This window comes from Phalacrocorax aristotelis, chromosome 17, assembly GCF_949628215.1.
Source record: "Phalacrocorax aristotelis chromosome 17, bGulAri2.1, whole genome shotgun sequence".
Taxonomy (NCBI): Eukaryota; Metazoa; Chordata; class Aves; order Suliformes; family Phalacrocoracidae; genus Phalacrocorax; species Phalacrocorax aristotelis.
The window spans coordinates 12,041,214-12,054,777 of NC_134292.1; the positions used below are offsets into that span (position 1 = coordinate 12,041,214).

General features: G+C 50.7%; 1 protein-coding gene across 4 annotated transcripts in view; it reads left to right on the top strand.

Annotated features, from left to right (window-relative positions):
• ADGRD2 (adhesion G protein-coupled receptor D2) overlaps nt 1-13,564 on the top strand; it is a 44,229-nt gene that overhangs the window by 20,643 nt on the left and 10,022 nt on the right. For all 4 annotated transcript variants that reach the window (XM_075112250.1, XM_075112251.1, XM_075112248.1 and 1 more), the window contains 12 exons: nt 906-1,017; nt 1,409-1,543; nt 1,852-1,972; nt 2,795-2,900; nt 3,147-3,202; nt 4,322-4,448; nt 4,561-4,664; nt 5,307-5,409; nt 6,023-6,176; nt 6,958-7,091; nt 7,699-7,814; nt 9,511-9,631. In XM_075112250.1, coding sequence (XP_074968351.1) covers nt 906-1,017; nt 1,409-1,543; nt 1,852-1,972; nt 2,795-2,900; nt 3,147-3,202; nt 4,322-4,448; nt 4,561-4,664; nt 5,307-5,409; nt 6,023-6,176; nt 6,958-7,091; nt 7,699-7,814; nt 9,511-9,631 — 1,389 coding nt within the window. The remainder of the gene's footprint in view (nt 1-905; nt 1,018-1,408; nt 1,544-1,851; nt 1,973-2,794; nt 2,901-3,146; nt 3,203-4,321; nt 4,449-4,560; nt 4,665-5,306; nt 5,410-6,022; nt 6,177-6,957; nt 7,092-7,698; nt 7,815-9,510; nt 9,632-13,564) is intronic.

Consider the following 13,564-nt stretch of genomic DNA (forward strand, 5'->3'; position numbering starts at 1 on the left):
CTTTATAGTTTCTTTGCTCCCACATTCTGCTGTCTCTGGCAGGGCAATGCCCTTCACTTTATAGTTCTATTTTCTGTGTGTGGGCTGCCAAGGAGCTATCTGTCATCAGCCCCCATGCAGCTCAAAACACTGTCAGGCTTTGTGTGAGGGATTTCCATCATCCCACCCCCATTAGGATTTTCTCCATTAGCTTCTTCCCTTCTCACGTGGGTCTTTTGTGTCTGTTGTATGGTCTGCACTCTTCACCTGCCTCTGGGAAATGTGTGACAGTGTCTGGCCTGGCCAGTGCTCCAGGAACCAAGCCAGGGACCTCCAGAGATGAAAGGATGCTGAACAGTTCAGAGTTTACCTCATCGCTTACAGTTGCTTAGGCCTCCGTGGCCACAGTTACTTACAGCTTCTCAATAGTGGCTTAAAACCAGGCCCAGGGTAGCTGGTGCAGCAGATGTATCTGCTGAAGGAGAAAGGGTTTGAGTTCGTGTACGGAGGACCTTGAGTAGTGGGGTCAGTCACCTGCTACCCTTCCAGCAGTGGAGTCTATTTCTGGGTGAAACATTTTCCAGGAAAAGAGGATGGTTCTTCTATAGCTTTGCAAAAATCAGGAGTTAGGTCTAAAAATCTACTTTCTTTCCAGAAGCTTATTTAGTTATTTGCCTGCTGGTTTAATGGCTTTTTATAAAGACCAGCAAGTTTCCCCCATTGCCAGTCTTGTCTCCTTGCTGAAGGAACCAGGAACATCCTTTAGTGAAGAAGACAAAAAAAAAAAAAAAACAAAGCAAAAGCCTTGAGTCCCAACTTCTCCTTTTCTGCCCAGGACCAAGCATTTAAGAAAACTCTTGCGAGCTGTGGGAAGTGTGAGCTGGCAGTGCAGGTGCTAATTTCCACTGCTCTCTCCATGTTTGCAGGTTATCAGAGGGCCCATGGCTGTTGTTGAGCTCTGCAACAGAATGGTGTCGCACTTAGCCCCACTGCTGACGGCAGGGAGGACAAAGGTCACGATCCAGCACAGGAATGTTGGTGAGTGACACTGGCAGAGCTCGGGGAGGGCATCTCACTGGGACCCAGCTTAGTCATCCTGTCTGGTTCCCAGTTCAGGCCCAGTCCTGGCACCTCTCCTCCTCTGGCTCATCTCTTGCTAACCCTACAGCCTTCTCCCCATTTCCTCCGTGCAGAAGTGTCACAGGGTGGGGGCACCTCGCACACTGTGGATTGTAAGAGGACTGTAAGAAACCTTTGGGTGCGGGGGACAAACTGAGTCCAGATGCACACGGTTTGCACTGAAAGGGATGTGTCTGCTGCTACTGTGGGTCTTGGCTGGGGTTATAATGTCCATGTGGTACTTTGCTGTAGCAGTAGCTCTGGAGGAAGGTTGAACCCTGGTTCAGTACCTGATTTCACCCTTCTGCAGGGATGGAGGTCAGGAAGCTGGAGCTGAGCAGGCAGGAGTTGAGCAGTGAGGTGTACCAGGTCCAGAGCCCTGAGAAAGGCAGGCACGACTTCATTGAAGTTCCCACAGAAGAAATGCAAAGACTGAAATCCAAAGGTAGGTCATGACGCCTGTGCTTCCCTTCCCTTCCCTGGTACTTCTGTAGCATCTTCCATAATGGCACAAACTCTTTACCCTGCACACATGCAGTCTAGAGACATGTGGGGAGGGGATGCCCTTGGTGAAAGGGAGATGGGCTGTGGGGGAGAGATTATCTGCAACCTCTCTACAGGCACAGCTTGGAGCTGTGGGTGCCCTGGACCCCCAGTGTCACACCCCCGGATCAGGGCAGCAGTGCTGAGGCATGGGCTGCTCAGAGCTGCCTTGTGTGCTTCTACCCATCCCGCAATGCTCTATCCCTCCAGGTCTCCGCAGAGTCATGGTGAAAAATATGTGGTTCGGCTACGGCTCCCTGCAGCGCTGCCTGTCCGGCACCGGCAGCAGCGCTGTCTTCCAGGACGTGGCTGCCTCTGATGGAGGACAGAAGTGAGTAAAACAGAACCCCCCGTGCACCTCAGGGCTGCCCTGTTAGCACCACAGAATTAATTTCCAAGCGTGTGCTGAGTCTCTCAGTGCCTCTATTTTGAGGTCATGTCCACCCTGTTCCATCCCATCCCATTTTTCCTCGTCCCTGCCTTCTCCAATATTCATGTGGAGACCAGACAACAGAAAGGGGCTCCCGAGTCAGTGCTCTGTGGAGGCAGAGGCCCTTGGCACACCTTGGCCTGAGGTGTGTGGTGGGGCTGCCTGTGCGCCGTGATGCACCACGGTGCCTCTTCTGTGTGCCTCTGGTTCCCCTGAGGTTTTCTGCTCTGCTGGGGTGGGTTGGGGACAGAGCCTGCGAGGGCTGCTGCGGGGTCCCCTCCAGTTAGGGCAGAAGATGCCGGAGCTGGGGTGCCTCTGCAGATGGTGGCTCGCAGAGCTGGGCGGGAGGCAGAGCCCTGCTGCTCTCCCGGGAGCTCTCTGAACACTAGGTGGGGATGGCAGCCCGCACATCCCAGCGCACACACCGCTCCTTCCCTGGACCTTTGGCTCGGCCATTGCGCTGCTCAGCCGCCAACCGCTGAGGATGCTCCAGCGCTCGCCTGTAAGGTCACCTCCTGCAGTTACGGGGGGAGTGGTGATGTTTTCTGCTTGCCAGGTAATCTGAGGTGGTTTCTGCCCCGTGCTCAGGCCCTTTGCTGGCAGCACTGAAGCCCTCCAGAAGTGGCTCTGGATCTCTCCAGCTGCCATGTATAACATGAGATGCTGTTTTCTGAACACATTTTGTGGTTCTTGTGCCTGTGAGCAGCGTGCTTTCCCTAACAGGTACCTGAGCACCACAGTGGGTACTGCTGTGATCTCATCTGCTCTGCTCAGCGACTACCAGGAGATAAGCACGTCTGTGCGCTACCACCTGCAGCACCGCATCCAGGTACCGCCGCCAGCGGCATCCCGCAGCCTGACCCGGCAGGCTGTGCCCAGCCTTGGCTCAGGGCCCCCAGAGCCCTTGGGGTGAGGGGTATCCCACGGCCAGGTCTCTCCCCTTGACTCCTGTTTCCCTGGGGAGGTGTTTGTCCTGTGCTGACAGACCTTGTTGCAGCCTAGTGAGTGAACTGCGTCGGGCTGTATACAGTACCTGCACGGCTGTGTAATCCTTTGTCTCCCTCTCTGCCTGCAGGATCTGCCCAATAAGCTGGTGGGGCCCATCTGTGCCTTCTGGAACTTCAGCCTCAGGTGCCTTGTTTCAGTTTGGGTCCCCAGATTTATAAGCTTTTATCACCACTGGAAAACAAGCATAACAATATAAATGTAATGGTAAGAGCAGGGATCTGTAATTCTTTGCTTGCTTTGCGTGCTGGCATCCTCTATCTCCTGGAGTAGAGCGCTCTCCTGGGAAGATTTCCTTTGGAAAAGTCACTCACAAGCAAGTGACCTTTAATGAGGCATATACAACTAAAATGGAAAGCCCTAGTTAATTATGATTGTTGCCTGCAACAAAGAAGGGTTGGTCCGAGATATACAGCCCAGCAGACATACAGGACTCCCAGCCTCATAAATACTGCTTGGCATTGAGATGTGTTTTTGCTGAATGTCACCGCAGTGAGAGCACTGAGACTGTGATATATTATGGATTGGTAATTAAGTCATTCAAGTGCAAAAAACCCTCCTTAGGGTCCTTTTTATCTAATAGCCATGGATCAGTTTGGGGAAGGTGGGAAGAGGGTGTTTTTGGAAGCAGATGGTTGCTGCACAAACTGTTCCACTAACCCTGCTCTGATCTTCCCTTGGTACTGGGGCGGGGTCAGAGGGGCAGTGCTGCGGGTGAGGACAGAACTGACCGAGTGCAGCCTTGGTCTTCACACGGGGAATTCAGGTCCGGAGCTTCACTGGCTGCCCCGGCAGCGGAGAGCTGCTGGCTGGCTAGAGACAGTCTGGCTTGTCCTGAAAATCAAGAGTCCGGTGGAACTGCACTGGGTACAGAGCAGGTCAAGCTGATGCAGAGGATTAGACATGTCTGGTCCAGTGATGGCCTTGGTGAATGTGCTGTAAAAGGAGCTCATCCCAGAGCCGTGCAATTACTGAGTTTTTAAAGCAGTGATGGCTGAATGGTGCTTTTTAATACACACATTGACACTAGACCTGTTTTCTTGTGGGTGCCTGATGGACAGGGCAAATCTGCTGAGGCATAGGATGAGCCAAAGGGAAGTCCGTATGGAGACCTGTCTGTGATATCCTTTTCCTCATTTCAACTCTGCTTCTTCTGGAAGACTGAATTTCCCTTAACACCTCAGCTTTCTGTTCAAGTGGATGGTAATTCCCATGTGTTTTCTCTGTTTTTTTGCTGCATGTTAGCCCTGATGCTGGTGGGATGTGGTCCACAGCTGGCTGCTCTGTGGTAACATCTCTCCCAGATTCCACTGCCTGTTTTTGCAACCACACCACGAACTTTGCTGTGCTGCTGCAGGTGTACGAGATGCAGGTAAGCGAGGAGCCTTTCTCTGCTGGCCTGTGGGGTGGATGCCAGACCTGCGAGCAGTCTGTAGTTAATTTGGGGGGGGGTTGTGTCTTCTGTTGTTTCATGGTTGGAGCAGAGGACCACCAAGGAGGAGCTCACACTGCAGACCTTGACTTTTATTGGATGTGGAATTTCCTTCTGTGCCTTGATAGTTACCTTCATTTTATTCTTGGCAGTTGGGTAAGAAAAATCCAGACACTTGTAGCCTTCCCTGTATTTTTTGTTTGCTGTTTTGCTTCAGAACAAGTACAAACCCAAGGTATCCTTTGTCAGTGTGGGGTGATGCACGTACGTGGGGTGACGCTGGGGAGCTGCACTGGCGGCCGGTGCAGGGGGCAGGGAGGGGAGTGGTTGTTCTAGGCTGGGGAGGGGGTTCAGCGCTGGTTGTTTCTGTGGAGATGCTTGTATGCGCTATGCACACGTCTGAGTGCCCGTGGAAAGCTTTTCATCAGTGACAATGTTTACCATAAAAGCTGCTTTGCTAGAGTTAATTTTTATAAAATAAATGGAGCAAAGACTAGTGCTTCGGTTGTAAACCCTTCTGTGTCACTTGGCAAGCCTTGTGAGCATGGCGGTTGCTCTCTCCACCTGCTCGCTGCCTGTTCCTTGGAGTCAAGGAACAGGCAGGTCTGAGCAGCCGTACCCAAGCGCGTCCCCAGCACCAAGCCTACACACCAGGGCAGTCCCTTGCCTTTTTGGACTGTCACCTTTGCAGTTAGTAGCGGGGCACCCAGGCAGGTCTGCACAGCCCAGCAAGGACTAGTGAGAATGTGTGCGCCCTTCATTTCACCGCAGCTGCGCGTTTCCCCTCTCCTTCCTCAGTGTCCCCAAGAGCGAACGAACAACTGTGCACAAGAACCTGATCTTTGCATTAGCTGCAGCAGAAGCTCTGCTCATGTTCAGTGAGTTGGCCAAGACCAACCAGGTAAGCTCACTACGAAGTGCCCTGTTTTGGCCAGCAGCACCAGGCCTGCTCAAGCATTATTGTCAGAACAAACACAACAGAAGTGTAACCCTTTTTATTGATGTTTTGTTAATTTCCTGTAACTTGCATCTAGGAAAGGGTTGTGTCTCTGTGTTTGGAGATACATACGTATACATTGTGCAATCCGTCGGGAGAATTCACCTCTTTCTTCTGAGAGTTTCCTTCTGACAAAGAAATCTGTCAGGAAATTTAAGTAGTTATAAAACAGCAACATACAGTTCTGTCCCTTTCTGTGTCCTCTTCCATATCCCAGGGCTGGATCGAGCAGCTCTGAGATGAGAGACCTGCGAGGAAAGTGCAGGAACAGATACTATTAGTTCCCTCTTCTGTGGTTTGAGATGGTCAGACAGATGAAATTAGTGTGAGCTGCAGCAGGTGGACTATTCACGTGTTGCAATTTTAAGAACTCTTCCTGGTACTTGTGGATGTTTAAATACATTTCTGCACATTCTGCAGCATTATCTGCAGGTTGCTCTCTTCTTCCCAACCACACACACTCAGAAGCTCCCAGAGGACTCCCTCCTGAAACGCGTGTTCTTTCTCCCCTCTCCAGGTGGTGTGTTTCATGGTCACTGCCTGCCTTCATCTCTTCTTCATGGCAGCTTTTTCATGGATGCTGGTGGAGGGGCTTCTCCTGTGGAGCAAAGTGGTAGCAGTCAACATGAGCGAAGACAGGAGAATGAAGTTCTACTACGTGACAGGCTGGGGTATCTACAGACTCCTCTGTGCTGGGCACTCAGGAAAAAATGGGTCAATTTTTTCTCTAGCAAAAGTTTCAGTAGGAGAGATTCCCGAATGTTTGGTTTGATTCAATATGTGAGGCGGGTGTCTCTGCTCTGCAGAGGCTTTCTTACCCTTATGTGACAAATTGTCAGTCTTAGAATGTAAGTTTAAAAGCATTTCTGCTATTTTTCTAAATCCAAGATTTCAATACAAAAAAATGGAGAGCGAAGTTTATGGTAAATTCTTGTTCTTGGAGACCATTACTACTGTCTGATAGTAATTAAAACATAAACATGTTCCTGACTAAGCACTCTCTATTCTGAGTGAGCCCTTTAGGGACATAGAATTCATTTGAATAAGCTGAGTTTCATATCAAAGAGGAGCCTCTTTAGGTCAGTGCTCCTTGCAAATCACGCACCTAGTTGGACATCGGGCAACTGGCTCAGATATTTGGGATTGTTTTATGTCTTTGATTGTCCATTTTGTTAAAAAAAGCAATCTGAGGAGTAAATTGCTTTGATCAGGACTTGGAATGCTTTATACCTAGGAGAATGATGCTGACGGCATATAAATCTGGTCTTGTAGAGCCAGGATGGATTTCAGCTGCAGTAAATTGATGTTGCTCCTGGGGTTTCAGAGGCTAAGCTGGCTCAAGCTGGAGCATGTCTGGTCTTGGGGGTTTTGAAGCAATTGTCTAGAGCACAGCTGACCTGAATGGGTCATCTCTGCTTTTCCTGGGTTTTAATTTGTGCTTTTTTTCTGCAGGCCTGCCAGTCATTATTGTGGGTGTGACCCTTGCAACTTCCTTTAACAAGTATGTGGCAGACAACCATTGCTGGCTGAATGTTCAGACCAATGTCATCTGGGCCTTTGTTGGACCTGTTCTCTTCATCCTGGCTGTAAGTGCCAAAACCTGCCGGGAAGGTGTGATTCCTTCATGTCTGCTTTTAGGAAAGCGTTGCAGAGTCAGGAGTGCCAGTGCTTCTCTAGCTAAGATGCTTGCTCCCAGGGCTTATAGTGCCTGCTGCTTTTACCGGAGAATTTTTTGTTATGCTTTGTGTATACTTTCACAACACAAATAAATCTCTTTAACCAAAGCAGCTCTTTGATAGAAAAAAGTGCTTCAGGAAACTTTTGCTGACCAGTTCTTGTATTGGCTGTTAAATTAGGAATGTAGGTAAATGTGTAGGTTGCCTGTGACATTGCCTTAACTAAAGGTCTGATTTTAATGTGGGACATCTACATCCTTGAAGTAGTATCAGTATCATTACACAACTACATAGTAGCAGAAAAAGGTGCAATATTTAAGGGATCCAGAGTAGACACTTGACAGGGAAGACATTGTGTAGGAGAAGGTTTGATGTAAGTATTTCATTCACCGCTTTCTCAGGAGCGATACATTTCTCTTGAAGTTCTGACAATTGTTGAGTTCGCAGCAGAAAAGGCTTGCCCCACTGGAGCTGAGATTGAAGGAGGTTGCTGGGTCCAATGGCTCTTCCCTGACAGGTGAACACCTTTGTGCTGTTCCGGGTGGTTATGGTGACGGTGTCCAGTGCTCGCAGGAGAACAAAGATGTTGACGCCCAACAGCAGCCTGGAGAACCAGATTGGAATACAGATATGGTGAGCAGGGAAGAGGCTGGTTTTGCCAGCCGTGGCTGCTCTGGCTATGAAATGGTGGAATTAACTGTTAAGTTGAGAGTCTTTGCCTTGGCAAAGTGAAAGACCGTCAGCTGGGGGGGTCAGGGCAGAAAGGATTTTCTCCTCCAGTGTAACTGTGCATCACCCAAAGGTAGATTAGAGTCTGTCTGCTCTAATCTCCATGCCACTGAGAAGCACTTTCAGCATGCGTAACCCAGTGTGGGACTTCATCTGCACTCACACTCCGAAATCTCAACACTTTGGGATGGGAGACCTTTGGCAGTGCCTGCAGAAATCAAAGTGACCCTGGGCCCGTTGGCATCACCAGGGGCAGTACTTTGGGTCTGGGAATGGCTGGTGTCTCCATTATCTGCAGTGGCATTTGTGTGGGAGCACGGGTGACGCTGCCGAAGCCACTGCTGAGCTGTCTGCGCCTTTGCTATCGTTAGCCCACCGTGCTGCTAAGCAGCTTGCTGGCAGGCATGCAGGCGCCCTGTAAAACATCCCCGTAGGGAAGTCAGGTAGCAGCTTGGGGTGTTTCAAGAAACCCAAGGACCCAATTGCATGCCCAGTTTCCATGGAGTTTTGTAGAGCTCTGAGCTGCAGTAGCGGCTCCTCTCCGCTTCGCAGAACGTTGCAGTTTGAAGGGATCGTAATTGAATTTGTCTCACATTTGTCCTGTCCTTAGCACTTGTGGGAGCCCCTCAGCAGCCTGCCAGCTGTAAAGAGTGCAGGGGGTTTGGCTATTTGCCATTATAAAAAAACATTTTCTGTTTGAGTTTGGTGGGTTAAAAGTAATGCTGGTGGGGATTACATACATGGGGAAAGAGGCAGTGTGGACTTCTGTAATCAGTCAATATAGAGAGACCTCTAAAAATTGCTGCTTAAATCATTATTTTATCACCCTCTGTGAATCTTTATTGTTGTTAGCTGGCGCCGGATACCCCTGCTAGACACGCATTGTTCCCCTGTATCATAAATAAATTCTCCCAAATTTACAGAAGCACAAAGATAGGGCATTGCTGGAGGGCACGGTGACATCCATATGCTAATAAAACAAATACAGAAGCCCTCCTTGTAGCAGCAAATGAGGGGAAAATAGCTGTTTTCTCATGGCTAATGACGTCAAAGAGCTCCCTTCTTGCTAACTCTAGGTGATAAATGAAGAGTAAAGCTGGCACACTGGGGGCTGAGAGGTGAAATATTTGGGTTTTCCCCTCTTAACTAGTTTTGTTTGCAAAAGAATTTGTTCCATAGCTACCATCTTGGGTGCCTTTTGGTGGACACATCATCTGAAAGGTGCTTGCTGGGGGAGGAGAGCTGTCTCCAGCGTGGAGGCAAGGAAAGTTTCTTCTAAACTGCAAGATATGGGCCAGGGTGATCCTAAACCCGTGGAGCTCTTTCAGGGCAGAGCCACTTAGTCCTCTGTGCTCTGTAACCTAGCGCAGATGCCCCAGGCAGATCATGGCTGAGACCCTGGGCAGGGTTTGCAGAGCCAGGAAGGACGTTTGGCAGGCTGGGGCGCTTTGCCAGGACACCCTGGGCTCAGTGACGTGGGGCACAACAGGGACCCCCGTGGAGAGCTGGTGGCTGGGAGGTGGGTGCCACCAGGGTGTCAGTGCACAGTGTTTGGGCTTTGAAATGCACCCAGGTAACCCATAGCCCTTCTTCCTCACAGGGCCACAGCCAAGCCCGTCTTGGTGCTGCTGCCCGTGCTGGGGCTGACCTGGGTGTGTGGGGTCCTTGTCCACCTCAGCATCATTTGGGCCTACGTCTTCATCGTGCTGAACTCCCTCCAGGTGAGTCCTGTACCAGGTGGATCCTCACGTCGCAGCGAGCAGGTACCTGTGGTTTCTGGTGCTTCAGTGTCCTAATAGTTGGGGATATTTGTCAGCTCAGAAGCCCAGCCCAGCTTTCCCAAGCCGCTCTGCTGTTTTGGCTGAGGAAACTAAGTTCATGCTCCCAGGGTATGAAATACAGCCCTGGAGACCTTATTCATCTAATGGCCCTTCAGCACCAGTCTCTAGAGTGCCCTACTGGTACCACAGCTTTCCAGTTCAAATCTTGTTTTCATGTTAGATTTTCTGACATTAGCATGGTTTCAAAATGACACTTACAAACTGACATCCTTGTAGGGAGCTTCATTAGAGTTTTGATTTGGTCATTTAATGGATAATTAAAATGGTAACTGTCCCGTTTAATGGGCAGACGTCCCACCTGCTATTTGCAGCAGTGAAATGAGCCTCATTCCTACAGGGTAGGGGTAGGCCAGGTGTGCCAGCATCACTGTTAGAATAGGGCTGTTCATGGAGTGGGCCTCAAAGGTCATGCCCAGCCATCGTGTGTTTGATTGTTGCTCAGGTGGTGTGTGTTCTAGGATGGGTGTTTTCCATTTGGTTCACGTTCAGACGTACTTAAAGGCTGTGGCCCAAGAACTGTACAGGCAGAACCACCTTCCCTTTGCCTGGAGGTCAGATTTATTGCAGGGAGGTGAGAGAAGAAGGATTAAGAATCAAGGACTAAAACTCTTTACCCCTAAAATCCGTATTGTCTGCAGCCATGCAGCTGCTCCCTAGGGATGCTCCCAGTGCGCAGTGAGAGCTGCACTGGAATCTGATGGGAGGCAGGAGTGTAAGGTGGAACAGATTGCGATGTGGGCTGGTGATCAGAGCCTCGCAGGGGGAGGCTGGAAGTCTGTGCACTGTTTCTAGCTCTGACTTGCAAGACTTTGGGTGAGTCATGTCATCTCCTTCAGCCTCTTCATTCCTCTTTAGGTAGCATTGTCTGGCTGCATTTTTAAGGCTATTTGCTTGTCTTGGAGTCTTTCAGGGCCATGGCTGTGACTACCATACTTCAGTTAGTATTAATAGGGATTTTTATAGGGCAGAAAGTAACCCTGGTATGTAAAACAATACTTAATATTTGCTTCTATGTTTACTGCTTTCATCAAAAGAGTTTAAAACTTTAACTAGCCTGTATGTGATTAAGAGAGCAAAGCAAATTGTATTAGTCACAGCAGCCAGGAGTGCTCAGTTCTGCACTGAGCTAGGACTGTTCCCAGGACCTCAGGATATCTGAAACTCAGGGACACATGGTGACAAAAAGTCCCTGAACATGTGCTTGCCACCTGCAATTCAAAGCATCAGCCCCCTTGTTGGCAGAAGCTTTCCAAACCTCGAGAGAAAGCAGCTGTAGATGGAGCTAGAGAAGCACTGAACACCGCAGCTCCCGTCATGGGCAGGAGAGAAGGGTCCCAAGGCAGGCAGTGGAGCTCTCTGCAGGCAGGCACTTACCGGCGGCAGGGGGCCAGCCGGGGGAACAGGATGGGCTCAGTCCAACCCCTGGGACTAAGACTATGCCAGCACAAAAAGCGTCTGGGTGTACCCACAGTCAGTCCTGTCCCTCTGCACTGGATCCTACTCCAGGAGATCCAAGTCAAGAGAGCGACTGGGTACTACCCTCCAAACCACCGGGATCCAAAGTGTTCTCCACCTATCTCCCCTTTTAATTTGGATGCAGTAGAAAATGGCCTTCACTGTAGCTTTCACGTATGGAGCAGCAGAGTTCGCAGTGCTTCCCTCTGGCATACTTGGCCGGTTCAGTGTAGCATTGGCCCAGCTCTCCAAGGGTGAAATGCAGGCGTTATCACCACGTGCACAAGATGGGTGGTTGCTCCAGGGATGTTCTGCCTCTGGCTGGCGCTGGTCCAGCGGCCGGGTGCTGCTCACGCACATCCGTTGGCTCTCAATGGGGTGTTCCAAGGCCAGACAAGGATCGCTTCTCCACATCTCTGCTATTAAGGATATCAGAAGGGTGGCAGGAGGCCTGTCCTAACTGTAATTAAATATAGCATCAGTTCTCCTTGCCTCCTCATGCCATGCTTAAGTTATTGAGCAGAAGAGAACTCCAGGCTCAGTGCTGTGATGAGGTGAACAGAGCTGCGACCAGCACCAGCATCTTTTCATTCACAGGAAAAAAAAAAAAAACATATCTCAGCTTGGGTGAACTCCACCAACATCAGCAGAGGCAGATCAGAACACAGTGTCCCAGCACCATCCTGGCAGTCCTCCTCTGCCTTGCTTCAGTGTTTGTGCTGTAAAAACATGAGCATGTATATCACACCAGATGGGTCCTGCTGAGGATCTCAGCCTCGGATAACCTTCAGGAGCGCTGCTTTTCAGTAGCACTGAGGGCTGCTCTTTCCTCTGCAACCTGGCACTGGCAAGGGAATTCCCATGACAAGGCCCCTGGGCAGTGACTGCCCTTGGTTGTGGCCTGGCAGTGCCTGTGCCCAGGGCTTGCTCAGCCTTTGATTCATCACTGATGGCAGCAGCAGGGCTGTGGGATGCTGGCTGTTGTAATATGGATGCTGGGCATATGGGGTTTTTCCCTGAAATTAATAAATGTGTCCTCTGGATGATACATCTCCTGAGACTCTCTGTCACAAGCCATGACATCTACCTTGAGTGAGTTAGGAGCTGAGGTGTCTGCTGGATCACTTTGACCATCTTGGTCAAACTTGATCACCTTGGATTGCTGTTTTCTTCCCTTGCTAAGTTATTGCTGCTTTTGTTTTCCTTCTTTCTCCTAAAGCTCAGCAGGAGCTGTGGCTGTTGTGTGGGCAGACAGCTGAGCATTTGCCTGTGGATATGCTGTGCTTGTTTGCCTTCTGTCCCTTGATTATCAAGTTCAGGCCAATTTGTGGCTTACCCCAGAAGAGAAATTGTGGTGCTGGTGGGAAGCTGTGGAGCTGAGAGAAAGCAGGGATAAAACCATCCCATTTCAGCCCCTTTGCTGACTGTCTTATGGATCGCCTTGGAATTTCCTTTAAGGCCAGCATGCTTCTTCATGTCCTAGCATTGTGCAGTAAAGTTTTGCTGCTGTGCTTGTTTGTTTGTTTGACTGTTTTCTGTTTACCCGCGGACACCAAAGCCTGTCCTCAAGGTTACTCTGTGCGTCGACACTAAACATGACAACTCCTTCTCCAGCCAGGCAGCACAGGAATTTAACTGAGTGATTGGGAAGCATCATGGAGCAGCACTGCGCCGGAGGTGGCTGCGGTGGCTGCCCGGCAGGTTGGTGAGCAGGGAGCAGTGCCTTCCCTCTCAGCCCATGATTTTGGAGGTAGCAACACCAACACCCTGCCAAGCACTGAACGCTTGGTGGAGGTGCCTGCTGTTAAGAAACAGCGTAGGTTTGAACTTCATTTGAACTTGTAGAGCTGGAAGGATGGTCCTGAGGCTGGCTCAGGGCAGGGACTTACAGAGCCACTCACCCACCTCTGGTGAGAGGGGAGCAGCAGGTGGTGTCGCTCCCAGGTGGGGCGCGTGCAGTGCAGCAGGACAGATGGACACCAGGCAGGAGCAACCATCCTGCTCTGTGGGTCCTGGCACATGCCGTGCTCTCACCTGTGGCCACCCAGCACCTGCCCCACCATGAGCGCGGCGCCGCTGGGGCTGGAGTGTTGCGGGCCCTGCCGGGAGAAACTGGAGCGCAGGCAGGAGCGCAGGCAGGAGCGCAGGCAGGAGCAGGCTCCTCCAGAGCAGCAGCTCCGCTTCCGCCCGCCGCTGCAGCTGGGCCTCCTCTCCTTCCTTGCTCTCCTCCCAGCCGACCTCGCTGCTCCCCTCTCCCCGCGCTCATCCAGAATGATTATTTCAAGGAAGACCTGCCTTGGCAGCCTGACCAGAAATCTGGTCTGGGGGAGTGACCAGCATTGCTGGCTGAAGGACAGG